We start from the raw sequence: 26,545 nt of genomic DNA, 5'->3' as shown, positions 1-26,545 counted from the left end.
TTCAAAAGATGACGAACACGTGATGGCCCACTGATTTGCGTGAAGAAAAGCGTTTATAAATATTTCCTTAGCCTCTCACTCAAAAAAAAAGGAAACAAAAATCTTACAATATTCACCTAAAACTTTATAACACATAGAGGTTTTACCCTGAGCTAGCACATACACATTAAAACAAGTTTACACTTACCCTCGGCGTTTTTATTTCCCGAAGTCCCAAACTACTTCCTAATTCTGAAATCGCATATAAAGTTGGAGGAGGGATATGTTCATCAATTTTATTGGTAGTGAACATGTGGTCAGAATAAATAGCGTGTTTCATAGATTTAAATTTGATCTCAGTCCTAAATATCAAAATTGAGCTGAGTTATAGGTATGTGGTTTCATTATTAGTTTTAAGAAATCAATGACATAAAGTTTTAGTTAAAAACTTTACTTTGTAAAATTTGTTTGACCGTGACCGTTACTGACACTGTTAATTGTAAATCTTCTTGAGATTTGGGACTTTTCATTTGGTTAACAACGAAGTAAATGTGCTAATAAGAGGATAAGATAAAATATTATAAAGTTTTCTTTGCTTACACTTTTTACATGTAAACCTGAAAGGAAAAAGAAATGCATTATTTTTTCTACAATTGAAATAATGGTTGATCAAAGACAGAATAACTTTTTAAAAAGACATGTGATGTCATGTTTGTATAAACATGAAAATAAAAAAAAAATGTAAAAATTTTAAATGCAAAAGTTAAATATAAATGTCAACTTATATGCAGGTGGACATAAACAATTTTTGATTTAAATTTTTAATTCTTTAAACTTTATCCTTAATTGCATTAGCAATATTTACATGTAACTTTCTCTGAAAACTGGTGAATCATTAGTACATATGATATATGATATATGATACATTAGCACATATGATATATGATATATGATAATGATACAAAACAGGCATAACCTTGAGGCCAGTAATATGAGTTAGAAGGAAGTAGCTTAAAAAATAATGAAAGCATTTTCTGATCTAGCTTAAATAATAAATCAATCAAATATACTCAAGCAACACATCTCTACAAGAATAATTTCTTATTTGATTAATCAACAGAAAGCCATTAGTAAAATTAACAATCTTATGATGATGGTGATGCCAGAGCCATTTTTTAGGATTAGTTTTTTTCTAAGGATAGAAATTATAAACCAGACATTTCAAATTAGATCGGCCACTAAAACCATATAAAATTTTTTATTTTTCTTTTAATTTAATATGATTTGTTACCTGTAAATAAAATCAAACTTTTGAACCCTGAAATATATATTAAATTTTTTTTTTAATTTTGTTTTTTAAGATGAATTTTGATGAGGCTCCTTTTTTTGATGTTCCTTTCTGTCGAATAGAAGAAGCCTACCTTCCTACCAACAACCCTTGGACCATTAAACCTCAATCAAGTTCTGCTGCTGTTGTTGGAACAGCTGCTAATCTTGTTTATCAAAAGGTAAATTAACTCTTTAAAACATGTATATCAATAAGTATAAATTTATTAATTATAGAGCGCTAATTTAAAGAATTGAAATACCCACCTAATATTACACCTAATAGTAATAAGCTGAGCTGAAAGTTTTATCTAAATGTATTTAAACAAGAATTAAATCAGCCAGGTAGTATAATTTATTTAGTTATTCATTTAGCTACAAAGCAGAAACTCACTTAATGGTAAGCCATTTACAACGCAGCAAATTTCAATTTACAATCTTTATTTTGATTTAATTTATATTTATCTGATTTGTTCAACATCAATTAGCAAACTATTCCAAATTGGGATGATATGATCAATCAAATTCTAAAGGAATAACTACTATTCTCTGAAATATTATCTTTTCGAACATTGTTTATATTTACAAATACTTTCAGCTGGTCCTTTTGGTTAGCAAAAGTTCCTCTAGGGAGATATCATATCTAGCTGATAAAAATTATTAACATATTTGAAGAAGTTAATTACCTTATCATATAAGATAAGGTGGTTAAATTGAGCCTTTTTAATCTTTCTTCATAATTTAACTTTGAATATCCTGAAATAAGTCTTGTTGTTATATTTTGTATTCTTTCAATAAGATTGATTCAATAAGAAGATTCAATATGATATCTTTTTCAAAATTCAAGAGTTAAAATGTGTCTGATTAGATTTAAATCTCTATTTGCTTTTGAAACTATTGCGTTAATATAATAATTATATTTTAGATCAATTTTCAATTTGGTTGGTTGATAATCAACATTGTAATAGTTTAGTTCTAATATCATTACATTTCTTTCGTTTAGTGATTTTATATTTTTTAGTATTTAATTGCATACTCCAGTCATTACATAGCCCTGGGGTACACCACTTGAAACATTTAACCATCTAGAGACATACTCTCCAAATCAACTCTTTGCCTTCTAGTACAAAAAAATGACTAATCTATTTAAGAATCCTTCATCTTATACTATAGTTCATACCATATTTCAGTTTTCAATATAAGTATTCTATGAAGAACTCAATCAAATGCTTTAAAAAAGTCTGTAAGAAAGATACTGATAGGATATCCTTCATCTAATTCTTATGTTAAAATATCTTAACTTTCAAATAATTTTGAAGTGCAAGATTTACCTGGCAAAAAGCCTGATTCTTACTAATCAAGTTACTATCTTCAGCTTTAGAAGATAAAACATCTTCATGTGAGGTTAGGTGCTTCTGCTCAAGCTCACCTATTATTTCGTAGAGATTTTTTTTGTTAATGCATTTTGGAGGAGTCCACTTTTAATTGTTTGGATCACATATTCAAAATGAAAATAGCAATATACTTGTTTTTAATAAAAAAAAAAAGAAAAAAAGAAATTTAACAAAAAATTTTTAAAAATTATGTTTTATTGACCCTTAAAAAGAATGCCTAAAATAAATCTAAAACAAACAAAAAAAAAAAGCAATAAAAATTGACATTCTACCATATTGTGCATTGAAAGTGTTGCTTTAAGCTCAATCATGCTAGTAGACTGTTAAAGCTCCGTTTGGAAGCATACAAAATTAATTTTTTAAACTCTGTTAGAAAAGTCTAAACTTATGTCCTCTTAAACAAAAATATTAAACACTTAAATACTATCTAAGAACTATTGCAAAGCTTCAAATACAAAACAGTTCATTAACTCTAAAAAGAAATGTCTGTAAGATGTCAAAAACTGCTAAAATTGTTTGCCTGATGTATTAGTTGACAGAACCTAGGTTTTCTTAACTAAATTGCATTTTTCTTAAAAAAAACTACTTTTTTAAAAATTAAAAAAAATTTTAGAATATTGCAGGGTGGCCAGCCAACTGGAAATCAGGGCAATCAGGGAAAAGTCAGGGAAAAGCATTTTAGTCAGTGAAATCAGGGAAAAGTCAGGGGTTTTTACTTTTTTTTGCCAAAAGTCAGGGAAAATTAAATTTAAAAAAAAAATGAGTAGCCCCCTTGACTGAAATGGCCCCCTTGGCCTTGGGGAGGTGAATAATAGAAGGAAAGAAAAATTTAATTTATTTTGATATTTTTTTGTTATTGTAGTTACAACCCTCTTAAATTCTAGTAAATATGATTGCTATTATATTATTATCTAAAGTTTGAAACTTATTTTTAAAATAAATTATTTTTATATTCAATTTATTTAACTGTGTGCTTCTCTATGAGTTAAATATATTATATCTATATAATATATTTTATAACTGTTTGTTTATGTAGTGTAGATTTTTTCCAGGTAAATAGTTAAAAAATAGTAACAATAATGTCTAAACTAACTTATTTTGACAATGACTGGATCAATCATGAATTCCATCCATCATGGGGTTGGCTAAAGAGAACCGATGATAAAACAAAGGCTTTGTGTAGTGTATGTGGAAAAACATTTTCTCTAAGTAATATGGGTATAATGGCAGTTAGAAGCCATGAAAAAAGTGGCAAGCATTTAAAAAGCATATCTTTAAAAAGTCAACCAAAAGTACTAGATTATTTTAACAGTAATATGTCACAGAAAAATACAGCATCAAAAGCATCTGCTTCATCAAATTCATTAGTTACTTATTCATTTCTAAAATCTTCTCAACTAGTATCAATCGTTTCAACAACTTCTTCCAGCACAGTAGTACCACAGCACAGTAGTACCACCTTTCTCTCTATTTACGGCTCAAAATGATGTAACACGTTCTGAAATACTTTGAGCGCTATACGTAACTCAGCAACATTTTTCATACAGATCATGTTCCAAAATTGGACTTCTATTTCAGCGTATGTTTCCTGACAGTTATATTGCTAAAAAAATGACTATTGGGAAAACTAAAGTGGCCTATAACATTACACACGGACTTGCCCCGTATTTTCATGATCTAGTTTTAAAAGCTGTCTTTAACTCTAACCACATTGTTGTATGTTTTGATGAATCTTTAAATGAGGTTGTTCAATAAGGCCAAATGAATATTTGCATTCGATATTGGGATGTGATGCGTAACCAAGTGACTACAAGATACTTTTCGTCTGTGTTTCTTGGCCATGCAACTGCTTATAATTTGTACAAAGGTTTTACAAATGTCCTAAATGAAAATCTCCAAGCTAAAATTTTACAAATATCTATGGATGGACCAAATGTAAATTGGAAGTTTTTTGATATACTCAGTGATGAATTCAGTAAAAAATTTGAAACATCTATTCTTGAAATGGGGTCATGTGGCCTACATGTTGTACATGGTGCATTTCAAGCAGGTCATAAAAAAGTCAATTGGAATGTTAATGGAGTACTCAGGAGTTTTTGTAAACTTTTTCATGATAGTCCTGCACGTAGGGCAGATTATCAATCAATTTGTGGAAGTGATATGTTTCCTAAGAAATTTTGTTCAACAAGATGGGTTGAAAATGTATCTGTATGTCAGAGAGCTTTAGATATTTACCATAATGTGAAGTTGTATGTTAAACAGTCTAAACTACCAAACAATTATACTGTAAATATTGTTACTGACGCTGTCAATGATCTTTTGATGCCTGCTAAAATTTCATTTTTTCAGTATTTGGCTTCAATTGCAGTGCCTTTCTTAAGACTTTTTCAGTCAGATTCTCCGTTAGCACCTTTCCTTTACCAAGAACTAGAAAAACTAATGAGATCTGTCATGCAGAACTTTATTAAAAAAAATGTATTGGATGGGGCAAAATCTATTATTAAGCTAATGAAAATAGACCTAACCATGCACAAGTGTCACGAAAAAGAAGTAAAATTTGGTATTGCAACTTCTTCGCTTCTTTGTAAAATAAAAGTAAGTGAAAATCAAAAGTTACAATTTCGAAGTGATTGTATCCAGTTTTATATCGGAGTGGTTGATAAACTGAGGGAGAGAAGTCCTTTAAAATATAAACTTACAAGAGCTATATCCGCTTTAAACCCCATTACTATTTGTTCTAATTCTGAGATAGGAAAAAGCAGAATGACTAATTTACTCACAATCCTTCATGAATCTAAATGGATTAATGCTACATTAGCTGATAAGGTCAATATTCAGTATCAAGATTTATGTGATCTTGCCAAAGGCATCCACAGATTACAGTTTACAAATTATAATGTTTATAAAGATAGGTTGGATGTTTTTTTAATTCCTTTTATAAGCCAGAGTTTTAGTTCCTTATTTGAAGTATCCAAAATTGTCTTCACTTTTTCACATGGAAATGCACAAGTTGAAAGTGGGTTTTCTATCAATTCAGATGTTCTAGTAGAAAATTTACATGAGAGCTCTGTAGTTGCCCAAAGACAGGTATATGATGGAATTCACAATGTTGGTGGAGTTTGCAATGTTGAAATAACCAAATCAATGGTTAAAAGTGTAAATATGTCTCATTCACATTACAAAGATTTATTGAAACGAAAGAGAGAAGAACAGATGCAAGAAGAAAAAGAAAGTATTGATAAAAGAGTAGCTGTGCAGAAAATCAAGGAATTAAATGCTAAAAAAACAAAGCTAAATCAACATCATCAGGAAGATATACGCGAGATTGAAGCTGAAATAAAAATGCTTTCACGCAAAATGGAATGAACAGATTTACATTTTTTTGATTACATAGATTTGAATTATTTTTACTTCCTTAAAATTAAAAATGATTTTTAATCTGAAATAAATCATTTTTGAAAAACAAAAAAAACTTTTTTTTTATATTTAAAATCTTTACTTTTTAAAATTTATATATATGTGTGTGTTAATTCTTTTGAAAGTTTAAGATAATTCTTTTAAAGATTTCTATAAAATTTTTGAACCCTAATTGGTAATATGCAAATCTAATATATATATATTGGTAGCAGACCCAGTATAGTACTTTAAGTTTTAATACAGTAGAAAAAGGTATATAAAACAATCAACAACTCAAATTTTTCAAAAAGTTGAGTTGAAGGCTATATAGACTAGTGATGTTTTATTATTAGATTAATAGTTATTGCTTTTTTATAAGTTTATTACAAATTTTAAGGCTGAAGCATAAAATACGATGGTATAACATAAATGATTTCTCTACAAAAAAACTCTGACTTGTAGCTTATAAGTTATTTCCTTTATTGATATTAAACTGGAAAAAAAGTTCAAGTAACTCAGGGAAAAATATAATAAGTCAGGGAGAAGTCAGGGAAAAGTCAGGGAATTTGAATGAACAAAGTGGCTGGCCACCCTGTATTGTTTTGTTGAGAATAATAAGGTTAATATTTGCGTAAAGTTTCAAGCCTGGTTATTCAGGCATTTTATGATGGTTTGGGCTTTGTTAATATTCAATTCACATTTCACTTTTTGAAAAAACAAATTTTTTTATGTAACTTAAAAGAATATGAAAAACAGAAAAAAGCTTACAATATTTCTCTTATTTTGCTTAACAGTTATCAAGTTCAAAAACTACACTTTTAGTTGAAATTCAATAAATTCATTAAAATTAATTATAAAAATTAATTATAAAATTCATAAATGTGTAAGCTGATTTTTTTTTGTTTTGTTAATGTGAAATGAAAAATAATAATAACTTTGGAAATTCCAAAAATTAAAAAAACTAAATGTTCCTCTGGTTTGCTTTTATCCTAATATCTTGGAAAAGGAAAAGAAAAAAAAGGTTTCACAGAGGGATTCTCACACTGAGGAAAACTACTGATTTTGATGCTTTTTTCCAATGACCTTTTTTTGGTGTCTTTCCAAATTCCAAATAGCTGAGAAATTTTACATCTACAACTGTTCTTAGTATATCAAACAAATGATATTGTTAAAATTAAAATTTCTTGTTTACTGAAGGAGTTTTTATCTATCAGTAAAGACATGACTGACGTTATATTTGATAAACCTCAAAAGTATAACAAAGAAAAAGCTTTGATTAATACAAGTGTTCCAGTCCAAAAAAATGAAGGTGAAATTTATGAATCTGAGCTGCAGAATGGGAATCAAGAAACTTCTACTGGCAATCCAAAGGAGTAAATGAAGCAACTTTAGGAGATAATGGTTCCTAGGGAAATTAGGAAATAATGGTTCCTAGGGAAATTAGGAGATAATGGTTCCTAGGGAAATTAATCAAACCATAAAAATAATAAGTTTAGATTCTACATATTCAACGACTGGTTCTGGTAAGGAAGATAGATTATTGGCTCATTGGGTAAGATTTATTGAAGCTCAAATCAAAGGTTTTAAAAGTTGAATCAAAGATGAATCAAATAAAGTGGCTAAAAAAGTTTGAAACTATTGGTCAGAATGAACTACTAATTTTAATTTCTGATGACATTTTGAAATCTATGACAACTGAGGCTTCACTAAACTACAAACTAGTTTCTTATATTGGGTCAACTCATCTTAATCCTTAACTTTCACACAGGATGATTGGTGATCTTTGCCACAGCAGGTGGCTTTCTTTTGGTTGAACAATCCTTTGGCTTTACAATAATGAACTTGGCTTGGCAAGAAAAATTAACAAACCATACATACATATATACATACATACATACATACATACATACATGCATGCATACATACATACATACATGCAGTTAAAAAAAATAGCGGTAAGTATCAATACTTGTAGTAATCTCTATTGTTGGCATAACATTTAAAATTTTTTTTATTTTGCTTTGCTTAGATAAAAAAAAGACAGAAATATACAAATAAATTGGAAAAGCAGCTCTCATTAATAGAGTTAAACAGAGAAAATAAAGATTGTGATGTTCAAACTACATCTCCTGTTTTGATTAAACAAAGTTATGATCACAATTTTGCTGGCGTCGCTGATGAAATCTTAGATGCTTTTTCAGTATTGTATGATTTTTTAGAATAATTTACTTTTTCAATTTCTTTTAAAAAATCTTTTTTTTTTTTTTTTTGTTAATTGTTTATTAAACTTAAGCTTCGTAAAAAAATTGGTTCTGCCATAAATGGAAGCTCAAATGATTCATCTTGAACAAATTAAGTTGTTTTATACCAAGGGAGAAATAAATTAAATAAATTTAAAAAAATAGGAACTTTCTTTAAACAAGTATTCTATATTTTTTATTTACAATCTGTAAGCTAAAAAAAATTAAGTTATTAAAAGTAAAAGCATGTTTTTGTTTCTACTCCTAAAAACAAAATAGTCTTTTATATAAGTCTTGTTTTTAATCATATTTAGTTAATGAAAAAAATCGAGAATTATAGAACTTAGAGATTTTGTTTATAAGAAAATGCAAAATTTTTTCTTGCTAAAAATTTAAGAGGAACAATTTTTTTTTAATTTATTAAAATTTTTGTAGAGCTGGAAATTGTTTATACATTGTTCATCAATCAAACAAAAATAAAGAAAATTTTATATGTTAATTAACATTTAATCAAGTTTTTAAAGTTTAGAAAGTGCTAAGCAATTTTGAGTTTTTAAATGCATAATCTTTTAAGTAAAGATGTTTTTTTTTTTAGTAATATAGTTATGTATTTTTTATTATAAATCAATTTTTTTTCATTATAAATATTTTTTAATTTTAGAAAGTGAATACTTTTTACTTTTATATATTATACATTTTTGTAGTACTCCAGCCATGGCAGATGATGATAGCTTGGCAAACTGGGACCCGATGAAAATATCATATGAACAAAAACATTTCAATTCTTACAAGGAGCAGAAATATGATGATAACCCAGTGGAAAAACATTGTCCTGTGAAGCAGTATGTTTATTTATATAATAGTGAAAAGTATAGTATACAATTTTCAAACCATAAAAGTATGATTTGCAATTTTAAAGAAGTTTAAAAGGGTCCTGTTGGAAAACTGTGAACAGGAAAGCAGATTCTAGTCTAGTATTCATTGGTCCTTTCACATTTGTTAGGTATTTTCGAAAATTACTAAAAATTTGAACTAAAAACTCGAAAATTACTAAAAGTTTACTGAATGAAGAACTCCAATTGAATAAATATTAAAGTTAAAGTCCTTATATTACTGTCAATCATTAAGATGCAGTTATAACATTTACCCTTAAAGAAATAAGTAGAATAATAATTTTTTTTTATCTGAGAATTTATAAGTAGAATAATAAAGTTTTTTTCATCTGAAATTTAAGATTTTAGTTTAGATGGTTCTAAAAAGATATCTCCAACAAAATCTGGTGAAGAAGGAGTGCGACTTTATATATCCAACATTCCACCATCAATGACTGAGGTTTATCTTTTTAAATATTTTTCTTTGAAAAATTCAAAATGAGAGCTAACAATCACAAGATAGAAAAGTTATGTTTTCTACAATTTTATGTACTGTAGAAATAACAATTATGCTAGTCCTTACTCACTTCTTTGCTATTTCTACAGTGAAACAAATGACCTGTCAGAAAATAATGAATCAGTTTTATGGATTACCTAATTATTTCATATGGAAATTAAAATTGCTGCTCTTTTAGAATTTTTTTTCAACATTAGGTTTATTGATATTTTTAGGAAGGTCTTGCAAACTTATTTTCGTCAATTGGGACTTGCTACAATGTAAGGAAATGCAAATCAACAAATGGCATTACAACTGATTTTGGGTATATTGATAAATGTTAACATGTATGTACGTATATATGTATGTGTGTGTGTATTTATGTATGTATGTATGTATGTATGTATGTATGTATGTATGTATGTATGTATGTATGTATGTATGTATGTATGTATGTACAGGGCTTGTGATGAAGCAGGTGTGATTGCACTGCGCTTGTGAAACACGCCCGTAAATGGTATTTTAAACCTCCTAGGCGTGATAAACAATGCTCGCTTAGCTTATAATGAGAGTGTAAAATCATGCTCTCTCAAAAGTTTCGAAAGGAAAAAATAATAAGCTTTTATATGGTTTTTTTTATAAAAAATTTGCAATTAAATTTTTTAGGCAATGATAAAACTTGTTAATTTAACAGTAAAACTCCGTCTTCCTTATACTTATATCCTTATACAAAGTACTTATATAAAATATAAGCATTATGTCACTTGTTTTCTACACATTTCTGTTTTGCTGTTTTGTCAGCATTTTTCCGTTTTGCACTACATAATGAATGAAATTTCAAGCTCTTGCGGCCCTGGCCCTGAGCGCATATAATTGTGCTCAATGATGACATATTATAATTTAAGAGCGTGATATAACATGCTTGACAATTTTTTTCATGACAAGCCCTGTATGTATATAATTAGATTCTTTATATATATATATATATATATATATATATATATATATATATATATATATATATATATATATATATATATATATATATATATATATATATATATATATATATATATATATATATATATATATATATATATATATATATAAGAATTTAGTTCTTATCAAATTCTGGCATGGAAAATTGGGGCTTTTTGGGACTTATTTTGTAAAAAAAAATTTGCGATTAAACATTAGCTGATATAGTGTCTAGACTTACACAGTCTCAAGTAGGTGAGAAGAGGGGTTTAGGATATTGTTGAGGAGTTTAGGACTTAGTAAGGTTAATTTCTTATTTTCTACTTTAACAAAAATAATTAAAAAATGATTTTAAGAAAAAAAGTTTGTTATAATAAAGGTACCCACTTTTTTTTCTGGAATTTAATTTTTTTCTTTTCATATCAAATTTTTTCAAATCAAACAACTATTAATTATTAGGTGCTTTAGAGAATATTTTCATAAGGGTGCTTTAAGGAATACTTTTATTCTGTTTTGAATTCTTAGCTAAAGCTATTCCAATTTTATTACCAACCTCAGCTATAAAAATGGGGAGGATAGTTAAAAAAAAAAATGTTGTTTGGTCTTTAAATATTTATGGGGCCTTTTTGCAGCACTCTCAATAGCAATAGAAGGATTATATTTTCTTTATTGCACCTTGTAAAACTTTGATGGTTAAGAAGTTTCCTAAATGATATTCTTATCATCCATCTGTTTGTGGAGTTCTTAGTAGAATTATTACTCTGGTGATTTAAGGCCAGTCTGAGAATATTGTTTTTTTTTTGTGTTATTTTTCTTAAAATGCGTGTGACGTGTTTTCACCTTGCGGGATTGATCGCATTAAGAGTTAGACGTTAAGTATAACGTTATCAAAGGCTGACATTGTTTTTATAGAAACAGCCGGTAATAGATAAAAATATACATCTATCAAATCTATACATTCATATTTAACAAAAAATAGTACTTTATTTTTATTAAATATAAATGATTATATTTACATATTTAAAGTGTAAGTTCTTATTGAACTTGAGGTTCCAAAATATTACATCCTTTTTTGAGAATACTGCTCAGAAATGCCTTTATTGGTTCTACCAAATTTTTCCTAAGGAAAAAATTGGACAATTTACTAGATCTTTCTTCCATACGAATGTGAAAAAACTGGCACTAAAAATCTTCATACTTTTTTTTTGAGAATGATGGATTTCTTTTAGGCCTCCTAAAGTTTTAGCTTTCATATAAAAACACTTATAGAGCTTAGCTATGTTCTTAGGTTCGAATTTAAATGTTCCAAACTTATTCAACTTTGTACACTTTTTTTTTTTTTGCGAAATTTGAAATTTGCACGGTAGAAATAGGAAAAATGTAGTAAAATACCCCCTAAAAGTCTTTTGACTTTTTAAGGGGTATTTGTCACTCACCTATAATACAAAAAGGCTAAAGGTCGACCCTGGTGTATATTTTTCCTGATGTTTTTATTTTTTTACTTTTCATTATGCCAAGCATAGGCTACATCTTAACACTTGACTCTAACAAATCAGGAGATAATAACTTACTTGAGCTTAGGAAATAAAAATGTATAGATAAACATAAGGTAGTAAAATATTTTCTTTCTAAAACAAAATACAGTTAAAGATTGTCTTTTAAATTCCATTAAAATAAGGTTTACTGGCCCTGCCCTCAGTCTGATCCACCATGCGCTTTACATAAACTTAGATATATCAGCCTTTGTCAACTTCCAAAAGTTTTCCAAAGTATTTTCTAAAAATTAACAATGGAGAAGTGGATGAAAGAATGACATTTAGCAAAACCCTATTGTGAGATTTAACACAATTTTTTAAAGTTATTAATTATTGGTAAAAAAAAAGATTAATTAGTATTTAATATTATCATTCCTTACTTTTGCAATGAAACAATTAACACTATGATCTCATTCCTATATATTGCATTTTGAAGAGTGCTTGATATTTATTTTTCATTGTCCTATGAGAAACAAAGATTAAAAAATTGTCAGTATTAATCCAGCACCTTGTATTTTATACTTATTATAATGTAGTTATCATATAATGATAAAAATTTTTTTATTGGAATTCAAGGAAGAAATTTAAAAAATTTCTCTCTTATATTTGTTTTATTTAGACCCACCACCAATAAAAACTTTAAGGTTGACTAAAATTTCACAAAACTTTAGTAGTAATTGAAAAATTAACAACGTAGATGTATGAATGTAGGTAGGTAGGTAGGTAGGTAGGTAGGTAGGTAGGTAGGTAGGTAGGTAGGTAGGTAGGTAGGTAGGTAGGTAGGTAGGTAGGTAGGTAGGTAGGTAGGTAGGTAGGTAGGTAGGTAGGTAGGTAGGTAGGTAGGTAGGTAGGTAGGTAGGTAGGTAGGTAGGTAGGTAGGTAGGTAGATAGATAGATAGATAGATAGAAAGAAAGAAAGAAAGAAAGAAAGAAAGAAAGAAAGAAAGAAAGAAAGAAAGAAAGAAAGAAAGAAAGAAAGAAAGAAAGAAAGAAAGAAAGAAAGAAAGAAAGAAAGGAAGGAAGGAAGGAAGGAAGGAAGGAAGGAAGGAAGGAAGGAAGGAAGGAAGGAAGGAAGGAAGGAAGGAAGGAAGGAAGGAAGGAAGGAAGGAAGGAAGGAAGGAAGGAAGGAAGGAAGGAAGGAAGGAAGGAAGGAAGGAAGGAAGGAAGGAAGGAAGGAAGGAAGGAAGGAAGGTAGGTAGGTAGGTAGGTAGGTAGGTAGGTAGGTAGGTAGGTAGGTAGGTAGGTAGGTATGTAGGTTTTTTGTTTTGCTTGAAACAGCTGCAAATTATTTAAAAATCTAAAATGTCAAATAAAATGTAAATTTGATCACATGGTTTCACCCGACAAAAAAAATCTTAATTACGCTTATCGACTTTATTGCTCAAAGTGCCTTTAACAATAATTGCTTCTTTTAGTTGTGTTAGGGACAACACCAGAAGTTTATAAAAAATGTCAGATTTTCTAATCGTACCACAAATCACTAATTGTGCAAGTGGATAATAACAAATTATCGAAGTGTACTAGACTGAACATTACTGAAAAAGTTGTGCATAGAGATCATTTTGTTTATTTTTAAAGATATTCTTCTTTTTCAGAAAAGACAAAATCTGTCATAACCCATAACGTTGTAAAAAATTAATATTTTAATTTTTAACAACTTTTGCCTGGTAACTTTCATTTTAGTGAAGTGTTAGTCAAAAAAAGTTATGTTCAAAAGAAATATTTAGTGGTGCAACCAAACACTCATAAAAGCAAGACATGCCTTAAATCACCCAAGTAGAAATTAGTAGAAAAAAGTTATAAGCTTATAGCCTTGATGGATAGAAGTCAATATCATTCTTGTATCTCGTTACTGTTGCTTACATAATTTTCTTAAAGTTACTGCCCTTTTTCAACAAATTGCCCTGTCCCCCATCTCTTTACTTATGAAGAGAAAAAATTTTTTTTTAGCTGGTAGCATTAAAAATTACTGAAATGTTTAGATTCGTTTCATATCATAATGTCAGAGAAGCTGAAGCTGCAATTGCAAAGTACAATGGGTTTGTATTTGGTGGCAAGTACACATTGCGTGTGAAATTATCAGTTGAAAGAAATAACAACTCAATAAAAAAAGAAAAAATTATATGGGGTGACAGTTTTTCAGAATCAAGTTCTGGTGACAGAGATATTATTGGTAAAGAAACCAGGTAAAATTTTGTTATTTGTATTGTAAAACCGCATAAATGTAGTCTTGTGCAAATTAATTGCATCAAAATCAATAATAATAAAAATCCAGAAATTTTAAGTTTTCTAACTCTAATGAAATAAAAACTCATACACTAATATTTTGTGTGTCCTCCTTGTGCTGTTATGACTTTCTGCACGCAAATCAGCATGGAATCTACCAAATTATTGCAAATGTTTTGGATTTCTGTGTCTTCAAACCAAATCTGAAGGATAGTGGTGGTTAGCTTAGTTTTACTTGTGCAGTCATGTTTTTGCAGTCTTTTTTTTTTACAATTGCCCAGAGATTCTCTATTGGATTAAGATCTGGGGAGTTACCAGGCCATTTAAGTGTTTTAATATTATTCTTTATCATGAATTTCTTGACTTTTTTGTATGGAATGTGGCTCAACCCTGCTGTAATATTCTGTTTTCATTTGGAAACACTTTTAACATCTCTGGAATTAAATGTGTTTGCAGAACCTCAATGTAAGTGTCAGTGTTCATCATGCCAGTAACTGGGTAGAGTCTTCCTGGTTCAAAAGCAGAGAAACAACCCCAAAACATCTATTTTGGATGCTTGGCATATTGCTCAATGTGTCCGGCTCATATAGGCTCACCATTAGTATAACAAACAAATTGTGAGCGCTGGCCTTGCACTTCAAAATGTGATTCATACGAAAATAAAACCTGCAATCAATAAATAAACAAGTTAACTATTATCAAGCCTCTTCAACTTAACAGCCTCAATTTTTAAAAGTAGTATGATTAGATAAAAATAATAAATAAAATAGCTGTAAGTTGCTAAAAAATGTTTAATGCAATTAATTTGCACAATACTGTAGTTGTTTACATGTTTAATTAGAAGCAGAAATACATAATTTACATTCTGTCATTCTTGACTTTATGACAATAGCTTTGTAATGTTTATTACATATTTATAAATTTTCAGGACAGTTGTGAACCTCTATGTTTTAATGACTATTTAAAAGTTTTTTTTTTTTTTTTTTTTTTTTTTGTTATAGTAAGAGCTTAGCTACACCATCTACAAACATAGTAACAAATCCTTGTAACACTTTGCTATCCCCATCACCAACAATATTAACTAATAAAGAAAATCCTCGGTTATATATAAGTGGTTTAAAAGTTGGAGTTAATGAGGTAAGGTTTTTTTTTCAATAACGTTTACTATGTTTAGAAGGAAGATTAGCAACAACTCATGTTTTTTTAGGGTTATCTGAAAATAACATGGAAAAACTCAGAAATAGCCAAGAATACAGTGGAGACACTTTAGGTCCCTTTTACATATATCTATCATGTAATTTCATTAGTAGAAAAATTAAAAAGCTTTTACAAAAAACACTTTGTAATAGTTTTCATCATGAAAGCAAAAGATTTAAGTTGCTCTAGATATGCCTAAGCACATTGCACTGGTGAATGTAGGCATTTGTCTACCTTTTAAAGTAATAAAATAGATATGTAACTATAGATATGTAAAAAGATACTAAAGGTAAAGACCTCTCCATCTGTAAGTCTTACTGTTCTTTCTAAACTCTATCAAAGTTCCCCCATTTGTATCCTTGTTTTACTTGGCAATCATAAAGCTTATCTTAAACACCGGGATTGCTGTAAAAAATCCTTGAGAATGTAATATGAGACCAAAATCAGCTATTAACTAATTTACATGAATATACATGAATTAGTTGATAATTGTTTTTAGTCTCTTTCTGAATAAAATTGTTGAGTTTGTCGACAATGAAATTACTTCTGCTACCATTCACTTAATCCACATTCACTGTCAAAACACAACATGTTTCTGAGATGACCTATACCTCTAAGTGCTCTAATTTTCCACTGTACAAAAAATTGTTTTTTTGGTAAATTATTGATAAAATAATTTAAAAAGTTAATTTGTTTAATGCAGAGTTGTATTTTTTCTTTTCCCTTGCTTTGAATTTGCTTTCCCATAATTTAAGTTCCTGAAATTCTATAATGAACACAATAATTAAATTTACTGATACAAATAAAAAATACTTATGTAAAAAACCTTTATGTATCATAAACAGAAATTGTATCAATCACATATCTTACATATTTTCAAAATAATTCTCAAAAGGTGAACATTGCTTGCTATATTTTGAGCAGTACAGATTTTTCTTTTGTGGGATATTGTTTAAGTAATAACAATATATATACATGATTATATTTGTTTAGGCATGAAATGAACAAGCTTGATAATGATTTTATGAATGCTATTGATCTTGTTAACTGTTTTTTTCAGAATGAGTTGCAAACAATTTTTACAAATATTGGTCAAATATATGATGTGGTTATTATACCAGTAAAGAAAAAAAATCAGCGTACAACATATGGGTAAGCTGTGATAAACTATTAGAGATCAGCAGTTTTACTAGACATTCATTGTGCTTGTTGTGCTTCCAAGTTTTTATTAAAGTTTTATATTAACTTTCTTTTTTGATGTGGGAAACAATTTTAAAACTTGGATGTGAAGGAATGAGACTTTGTTGTAAAGTAAAATGTAAAAGCTTTTTATGAAAAAAAAAGTAAGCACAAAGAAAAATAACAAAGAGTAATTGCACATAAATTTTTTAAAATGTTAATTATTAAAATACAATGTAGATATCAATGCATTATCTTAAAAAAAAATTTTCACAGATAAAGAACTTACATTAAATTGGTTTTTAGGTTTGTAACATTGGAATCTGTAGATGCTGCAAACAACGCAATTAAATCGCTCCACAACAAGACATACCAAGGAAACAAGTTGATTGTTTCCTTATCTGATTGCAAAAAAGATCAATTTGGAATGAAAGTGAATAAGAATGAAGATGAAAATTTTTATGATAGTCTTTATTCTGATTTTAGGTACTCTTTTTTTTTCTTTATGACCAAGTAAGTAAGGCCAAGCTTTTTTTAGATGCTGCAAACAACGCAATTAAATCGCTCCACAACAAGACATACCAAGGAAACAAGTTGATTGTTTCCTTATCTGATTGCAAAAAAGATCAATTTGGAATGAAAGTGAATAAGAATGAAGATGAAAATTTTTATGATAGTCTTTATTCTGATTTTAGGTACTCTTTTTTTTTCTTTATGACCAAGTAAGTAAGGCCAAGCTTTTTTTTTTTTTCTTTAAGGCCAAGTAAGGCTTAGTAATATCTCTATTACTCTCTTAGTAATCTCTCTAAGGCTTACATAATGGCATACCACACCATAGTAGCATTTAGTAGCATTATGTTAATATATTGCATACTTTTAATTTAATGAAGACATTGCCAACAGTGTTACTTAGTACTGGTGGTACATGTAGTACATGAGTTGGTCACCAACAAGACCAACATGTATAAGAAGAGTCAGTAGCCTTGCAAGGGCTACAAGAAATTGCAGCATATGATTAAAGAAATACTGTTTCATGATAGTATTTTTACTCATACTAGTATTTTTATTAATATGTATATTACTTGTATTAGCATACATTTCATTTTTTATTAAAATGTAAAAAAAGTTTTTTAATGTTGTTAATCACAACTCCTAAATAAATAGGTCTAAAAGGAAAAGTGTTTTATTAGAAAATAATTAGCACCATTATTTTCCAATATCTGTGCAATATTTTGAGTTACACCACTATGCGCTCATATATAATGGTAAATGTTTTAAGCATTACCTAGGATTTTGAGTAAGTAAAAAACTTTGTTTTCAGTAATGATGATGAGATTGACTTTGCTGCATCTCTAGAATGTCAAAATTTGGAATCTCAAAATGGCGTGTGTAATAAAACATTAAAACATGGTAGGTTTTCTCTTTCTTTCATTTTTCTTAGCATTTTGAAAAATACTTTTATGGAAAAAAACTATTAAGTTATTTTATCATTATTATAAATTTAGTTAATAATGCTGCTTTTTATGGTTTAATAAGTAAAGATTTTTACTGTTCTCACATTTCTGAAGTGAAATTTTTATTTGTCATGTTTAATGCTGGACATTATTCCTACTAGTTTGTTTTTTTTTTCCTGTTTTTCCTTTTATTTTAATTTTCTTCTAAATTTATTATATTTAATACATTTCAAATAGTTATATAACTTATACTTTAAAGTTTAAAATCAACTTCTGTTCTAGTATTTTAAATTAGATAAAGAATGTTGGAAAATTCAAGTTTTGAGAAAAGTTTTTTACAGCTGATAATATTTGTTAAAAATTAATATTTTATAAAATCATATTTCATTGCTATGCAATTATTTATCATTTTTAGATATTTTTTGTTTTTCGAATTCTTTTACGTAATATTCTTTTAGATAGTGTTTTAGATAGTGTCTGTTTTTTCTTTATATTATGCAATTAAATATGTGTGTTTCAAAGTTACTTCGAATAGTTTGAGATATTTTCCACTTAGATGACAATTTTATAATTAAATAGCATTAGTCAGGGTTGTGATGAGTATTATGCAAATTTCACCCTTTCTCCCCCTCTAAAAGGTCTTATAAAATGGAAAAAAAAATTATCTCAAGTCTAATGATGGTCTTCATTCCTACTTATTTGAAATCAACTTTTATTTCATCATCTTGTATATTTCTCCTCGCTATAATTTGAAAAATTTAGAAACTAAAAATATGAACCCATCTTGCTCTGAAGCTTTTCGTGGGATGATGTTATCAGAACTATCAACAAAACCTTTTCCTAATGTCAATGAGTTTGAAGTATGCTTTACAGAAGTTGTATCACCTACACTAATGTATGCACAGGTATTAGATGCTAGTACAATCCAAGCTCTGCAACAAGTTCACCTATTGTTGCAAGAATTTTGTGAAAATGCTGACTTGCCTGCATTTACACCAAAAGTTCAAGAGATATGCTGTGCTAAATTCAGTGATGATAATTTATGGTATCGTGCAAGCATTCTGCATTACAATGCTGATATGACGGCCAGGGTTAGTTACTATAAATTTATTACTTCATTCATTCTCTATTTATCTTTACATATTAATAGTCTAGCTCTGTTTTAGGTATTTTTTATTGATTTTGGAAATAAAGCAGATGTTGACTCTGCGAATATTCGCTGTATTGATAAAAAGCTTCTTGAGTATCCTAAACTTGCTTCAACGTTTTCATTGGAAGGTATAGAAAGTAGTTCAGAGGATGGTGTTTGGAGCAATGATACTGTTAAATTTCTGACATTTTCACTTGTAAATCAAGCAATAAAAGTTAAGAGTTTAAGCATCTCAGATAATACTATGATTTGTGAAGTTAAACTGCCAGATGGCAGTTATCTGTCTGAAAAACTTATTGCAAAAGGTTAGTTGATTTTTTTTACTTTTCCTTTCTTTCTTTTTCAAATTAGTGTAGGTAGAATATTAATATCACTGTAGAACCTCTGGTACTATTTCAGCAAGTTTCTTAAAAAGTTTAAAATTTTATCAGCAGTTATTCTGCAGCCATTTTTTTAACAAGTTTAAAAGTAATGTAAAAAAGAATTCAAAGTTTAGATTTTTTCTCAGGTTAATTTATCATAATTGCTGATTGATTTTTTTCCTCAAACCAAATGCAAGTTGTTTAACCTCTTGAATATCGTAAGCTCCTGTTATAATATTGTCAATTTATAAATTGCTTTTAATTTATTCAATTTCTCTTAGGTAGCCTTGTTCTAAAATTGTTAAACCCTGTATAGTTCTGCTTTTATAAAAAGGGTGATGGAATCAATCTAAAAAATGTACTGTTGGTCAACAATAAAAAAAAAAGAATTTAGTTAGATTGGATTGAAATCTTCATCCTCAATTCTCATTTGATTTTTCTATTGTTTCATTTATATTGATTTTTTTTTCATGTGTATAACTTTTTGGTATGTGTAAAACTTTTTGGTTTGAGCAGCTGATGTAGCTGCAGGGGTTAAAAGTGCATTAGAAAAGAAAAAACTTTCTTCAAAATCTACTAATATTTTCATTAAGATCCACTAGATTTCAGCTTGACTATTAGTTCCATAGATTTTTAATGAAGGCAACATTGCTGCTTGTGTAATCCAATATTGAGAAAAAGTCGTAATACACCTTTTTGTGATGTTTCATTTTATGTGAGTTTAAAGACTGAGGACCACTCCTTAGCCATAGACGCTTTTTTTTAACAAAAAATTTTCCTTATTTTTAAGTGTTAACGCAACACATGCACACACAGAAAACCAAATTTGTTTTGCTACAGCCACACAAAGCAATCTTTGACTTCTGTCTTCCTTTGAGTTAAACATAAATTTTTTTACCAGAGTTTGAAACTAAATAGTATTATTTGAAAACAGCTCCCTAAGCATATCAACTTAGATGCTAATAATATGTGCTGTTACTCACAAGTAATTTCCTACAGTAACAGTTCTGTATATTGGTACCGAAGCTTGCAGGCTCATAAATCAAAACTTTGATAATATGCAGAAAGAAGTTATAACATACTTAATGCACAACTTTTATTACAGTGTTTGTTATTTACTGAACTCACTTCTTTGAAGTCTTTATTGATTCTATTTATTGGTTAATCTTCATCTTAAAATAAGTTTGTGTTTGTAAAGATTATCAGATAGGTTAGCATGTTCAAGTTCCTGCATATTCATTGGAGCACCTCATGATTCCAATGGGAAATTACAAAGAATTTTTTGTTTACTACAAGTGCATAACTTGTCTTACAGTTGCCTAAATGATTGCATTTCTGATAGCCTTATTGATGGCCTGTACTAGTTTGTCTAGCTATTTCATGATTCATGGTTGTTTTAATTATTCTAAACTGTTTGCTTTTAGCACTTTTAGCATCCTCAACTTGTTTATCCACAAGTTAAGAATTTCCATAATCGTTTTTAACAGGTTTGTTAGTCAGTTGTCATTTATATTGTCAACAATTTAATAAGGTTCATCAGGAACAGCAAAATGTTTGTCAGTAGATTTATTTGTCCAGAGTATGTCATTCAAAAAGATTAGGCATCTTTTTCCAAATGAATACTATTCACTTCATTTGGAGGAATCTTGCTGTCTGAGCTGAGTCTGTCATAGAATCTAGACTAAATAATGTATGGAGTATTTATTTTTCCATCTATAACTGTATATACTCACATTTGCTTAAATTTTAAACCAGTTGACCATTATGTTATGTTGAGTATCATTTATTGAACTATGTAGCATAATATTAACATAAATTTGAGAATTATGTTTTCCCTCAAACAATCACAGGTGAGACCATATAAGCTTTAACTCAGTAATTGTTTCAGGTATGAATTTGCACCCATTACAGCCCTGTGAACTGTGAATACCCCTAGAGGTGAACATTTTAAGATCAAATAAAAATTCCTCAGGCTTTGTAGTTCTTAGATAATGAAATGTGTAAGAATTTGTGAAATCTGTTTTGCGTTTTTCATTAAACCCCTTGAGTAAAAAGAATACATTTGCAAAAGCTGGGTAATGAAGCTCCCAACTGATTTTTATTAACTTTTTAAAATTTTACCTTTCCCTTAATTTTTATTAAGCTCATTAGTTTTCTTATCTATTAAATGAAGCAAAAGGATGCTTGTTTGTTGTGAGCAGAATGTTTTTTGTGTTTTATAGAATATAAACCATTTCTAATCAAATGTATTTTCTTAAGATATCAAGCAAAAAAAGTACAAAGCTTATTTTGGCTATTTCATTCAGTTTTTCTTTTTCAAATTCCTAAAAAATCCAAAAAGTGTTGAAAAATACTTTAGAGTCAAGAGAAACATTTTTTGAATCAAAATTTTAATTGATTTTCATTCAAGTTATGTTTTGATGATATTAAATTTAAACAGTGATTCTCTTGAAAATGTACTAAAATAGTTCTTTACTTGATTTTATATTCAAACAATGATTCTAATGATAATATACTCAAACAATGATTCTTGCTTTTTTAATCACTTTGTTAGCTGATGAGTTGTTCATAATTTTTATCAAAAAATGTATTAGTTATTCTGCAAAATAGCACATTAAAAGAAAACTTCTTAATTTATTCAATTGAGAAGTTCTCTTTTATAAAAAAAAACTGCTTACAATAAATTCTATCTTTAGTGTGTCTGGTCTATTTTTGATAATTTAACAACTTTAAGTTTAGCATAAAACAAGCACCTCATCTTTTTCATCCTCTGAAATTTTAAATTGTTAATATTTTGCAGAACCTTCAAGTTTGTTATATTTATTAACAAAAAGTTAATAAAAAATTTGGATTTTTTTAGTTATGTAGTAAAAACTATTTTTTATTTCTTTTGAAGGACTTGCCATAAAAAGATGTGAACAAACAAAACACAATCTTGAAGACTCATTAAAAGTGAATTTGCAAACTTTACAAGATATGAACCAAAATATTTCCTTTCACCATTACACTGAAAAAGATGTAGTTGCTTATTATCCAACCAGTTCAAATATTGATCTGTTAATTACTCACATTGAAAACCCTTCATTGTTTTACGGGAGAATCGCCGATATAGCTCTTAACGAAAGTATAGCAAAAGTGTCTATGGACTTATTAGAAATTTATTCTAAACCAATTAATAGTCACAACTATAAACCTGAAGGTGGATGTATTTGTGCTGGTTTTCACTCTGAATATAAAGAATGGTACAGAGTTTTAGTACTGGCTGTCTATAAAGATAATGTTGAAGCATTTTTAATTGATTTTGGTGAAATTGTCAATATGTGTTTTGATGACTTGAGACCTCTGCCACAAGAATTTGTGCTATTGCCATCACAAGCTATTGGATTGCGATTATTTAACGTTAAACCAAGGACACCTTTAGGGAGTGAAGAAAATAACCTTGGGATAGAGACTTGGAGTGAAAGTGCTATTGAGATGTTCAAAGAGCTGGTTTTGTTTAAGAAAGTCTCAGTAGAAATTATTTCTGAAATTGCTAAAGAAAAAATAACTGATTTAAATCTAACACCTGCTAAAATTATTTTTAATGTCAATTTAAAGTTGTTGGATGTTGATGTTGGTACAGCTTTAGTTTCTAGTAACTTAGCATATGAGAAAGAAATAAAGGCTGTGAATCAAGAAACAAAAACAAAACTTATCCAAAATTCTCTTGAACAATTTTCTAAAAGAGTTATGTATAAAGATTTGCCAGAAAAAGAATTACCTGGTGGAAATCTTTCTTTACTAATAGTAAATACAGAAAATCCATCCCTCTTTCATGGACAAATTCCTAGTGTTGAACTTCTTCAAGAACTTGATTCAATGTCTCAAGATATGACTTCATGTTATAGTGAAGATTTTTCAGAGTATATGCCTGTTGTAGGTGAAGTTTGTGCTGCTTACTTTCTTGCATTTGAGCAGTTCTTTCGTGCAAGAATAGACCATATTAGTAAATCTGAGGTAACGGTTACATCAATTGATTTTGGTAACACTGAAACTGTTACACTTGCTGATATAAAGCCTCTTCCACTGAAGTATGCTTCAATTCCATCCCAAGCTTATCACCTTTCACTCTATGGTGTTGAGTCAGAAGGAAAAAATTGGTCAAAAGAGTGTTGCAAGTTTTTTATGGAATATTGTATAAATAAAAAAGTAGATGTTATTGTTAGAGAGAAGCTCAATGAGATTTGTTATGTAGATATGTTTTCAGACGATGTACCATCATTTTCAAAATTGCTAATAGATAATGGATATGCTGTTTGTAAAAATCAAGTGTGTGAAAGCATTAGTAAATGTATTGATTTGTCTCAAGACACAACTGATGACGTTGTAAAAGTTGACAATTCGCTTTTAAAATCAAATGAATTTCTTGATAAAAGAAAGATTGACCCATATACTAAGTTACCTTTATTTGACTTACTTGGTAGGTTTGACATTTTAGTGTGTCATGTTGAAAGCATAGAGCGCTTTTATTCTCAAATTTGTGACCAAGAAAGTCTTAAAAAAGTTTATGAATTACAGTTAGAATTGAATAAATATTGTCAATCACGTGAAGTCAGTTTTTATACACCTAAAGATGGAGAGCTATGTTGTGGATATTTGGACGATGCTTGGTATCGTGTGTATGCTAAAAAAGTCAGTAACTCCTTTGCAAGTGTATTTTTCATCGACTATGGTAACTGCTGTGATTTAGCATTTTCTATGTTAAGACCTTTTAGTGATATTTTTTTGACATTTCCATCATTAGCTGTACCAATGAAAGTTTACAATCCTAATAAAGTAAAATGTAATGCTAAAGTTGTAGAAGAATTTAGAAATAGAACTGAAAATAAAGTCTGTTCTGTAGTTGTTCAAAACATAAACGATGGACTAGTGGAGGTAGAAATAACAGACGATTCTCGAGTTAGCGTTATGTCTGTATTGGAAAAGCTTGATATTGAGATAAATAGTGAAACGAATAAATTAGTACCAGAGATGAATAGTGAAACGAATGAACTAATAGTCGAGGAAATTGTAACTACAGATAAAACACCAGAATCTTTAAAGGATGATCAAAAGGATCTTGAAGGAGTTTTTGATATATCTTCTAAACCCAAATTAAGTTCACCTAAAGATTCGCCTAAAGATTCGCATTCAGAACCAAGAGTTATAAACGAAGTACTCATGAAAAATAGATACAAGCCAGTTAATAAATCTACAACAAAAAACACCATTACGGTTTCAAGTTTGCCACTGCATTTCCACCCTTTAGAGTCAGTATCTCCTAAAATAGAACTATCTCATTTAGCAATCTCAAATAAAGCTGTTAATATCTTGATGACTCATGTAGAATCGCCATACTTAAGTTATGGCGTAGCTTTGGATTCCCTTCATATAGTGGTGTCATTTTCCGAAAAGATTTCTTCTTTAGCGGAGAAATATAAAGATACCTTTCATTTGAAGGCTGGTGAGTTGTGTTGTGTCAAGAGAGAAGATGGGACTTGGTTTCGTGGTGTTGCATCTAGCATAAGTGATGATGAAGTAGTAGTGTTTTGCATAGACCATGGCTTTAATTTAATTGTCAATCATGACTGTATTCGTCCTTTTTTTGACGAACTCAAAATCTACGCAGCGCAAGCTATACCGATCAAATTAATGTTAGTTAGACCATGTAAAGGAGAACTCACATGGTCAGAAACCACTCTTCTGGACTTTAAACAACTTATTGGTGGCCAAAATGTTAAAATTATAGCAAAGCAACGTGAAGGTTTTGTTACAAGCGTGAAAATGAGACTATCCAATCAGCCTGTTGAACAGATTATGGTAGACTTAGGTTTGGCTGAAATTTACACACCTGCCATTGAAGAAAACTCGAGTAGTGTTTTTGTTAAAAAAGAAAGTGTTCCATTTTCTGATATTGGGAAAAAGATTCAGCTCGAGTCTCTTCCTAAAGTGGAATTTATAGCTATTGTTACTTGTTCAATTAGTCCCCGACTGTTTTATGCTCAAATTTTTGACGAAAAAAAAATCTCCAAAGTTGACGAAATTGGAGTTAAACTCGGAGAATTGTATGATAGTGATAAAAAGATTTTTGAGTTCCATTCAGGACAGCTATGCGCAGTTAAGTTTCAAGATAAGTTATGGTATCGTGGTTACATTATTAGTATTTTTGCTGATGACAATTTTGTTGTTTACCTCGTCGACTATGGTTACAAAGAAAATGTTCCAAAGAAGAACATAAAACCACTACCGGATGCACTGCAGCAGTATCCAGCACAAGCTTTGTGTATGCAATTAAATAATTTAAGTCCAGTTGGGTTGTCGGGCACATATAGCTCTGAAGCCAGCTCCAAATTTAAAATGTTGACAGAATTTCATTTAGTAAAGGTTCAGCCTGTTGTTTCTCTAGGCAACCTTTATCGTGTTGTTATTTTTGACTATATTACTGGCAGTAACATTGGAGCACAGATGGTTCAATTAGGTTTCGCGGAGTACACGAATAATGTACATGAACATTCGCCTGAAAAAAAACAATTTGTAAACGGAACATTGAGAGATATGCGACACCAAGCGATTAGTCAAGCCATTTTAGCTTCCTGTAAAACAAAAAATAAACTTTTTTAGGACTTTTCTTTTCTTTTGCTTTTGTTTGTTTTGTTTTGTTATTTTGTTTTGTTTTGTTTGTTTTTGTTTTTTTTTTTACATTCATTGTTTTTTACGTAAGTGATTTAAAAAGGTTTCATGAA

General features: G+C 29.0%; 1 protein-coding gene across 7 annotated transcripts; it reads left to right on the top strand.

Annotated features, from left to right (window-relative positions):
* Positions 1–244: 244 nt before the first annotated feature.
* On the top strand, positions 245–26,545 carry LOC145202466 (tudor domain-containing protein 1-like). Of its 7 annotated transcripts, none has more exons than XM_090083604.1 (14): positions 245–370; positions 1,341–1,487; positions 8,125–8,300; positions 9,040–9,177; positions 9,577–9,667; positions 9,940–10,028; positions 14,199–14,402; positions 15,444–15,579; positions 16,700–16,791; positions 17,125–17,304; positions 18,140–18,228; positions 19,035–19,363; positions 19,439–19,727; positions 22,681–26,545. In XM_090083604.1, the coding sequence occupies exons 2-14, from the start codon at positions 1,341–1,343 to the stop codon at positions 26,421–26,423; spliced, it is 5,703 nt and encodes a 1,900-aa protein (XP_089939730.1). In that variant the 5' UTR covers positions 245–370; the 3' UTR covers positions 26,424–26,545. The 7 variants fall into 7 exon arrangements, with proteins under 7 accessions (XP_089939730.1, XP_089939735.1, XP_089939732.1 ...); XM_090083609.1 differs by having other exon boundaries at positions 255–370; positions 1,390–1,487; positions 18,175–18,228; XM_090083606.1 differs by having other exon boundaries at positions 255–370; positions 1,390–1,487.

Source organism: Hydra viridissima, unplaced genomic scaffold, assembly GCF_058129835.1.
Source record: "Hydra viridissima isolate aposymbiotic clone 2 unplaced genomic scaffold, HvirCarnegie_v1 scaffold_3, whole genome shotgun sequence".
Taxonomy (NCBI): Eukaryota; Metazoa; Cnidaria; class Hydrozoa; order Anthoathecata; family Hydridae; genus Hydra; species Hydra viridissima.
The sequence above is the reverse complement of the archived record's forward strand: the minus strand, read 5'-3'. Positions and strand labels throughout refer to the sequence as shown.

Excerpts from the sequence above, each read along its gene's own strand:
- LOC145202466 (XM_090083604.1), top strand. The coding sequence starts at position 1,341 with ATGAATTTTGATGAGGCTCCTTTTTTTGATGTTCCTTTCTGTCGAATA. Across the intron at positions 9,668-9,939 it reads TTCCACCATCAATGACTGAG|GAAGGTCTTGCAAACTTATT; the intron begins GTTTATCTTTTT and ends TGATATTTTTAG. Across the intron at positions 18,229-19,034 it reads TAATAAAACATTAAAACATG|AAACTAAAAATATGAACCCA; the intron begins GTAGGTTTTCTC and ends TGAAAAATTTAG.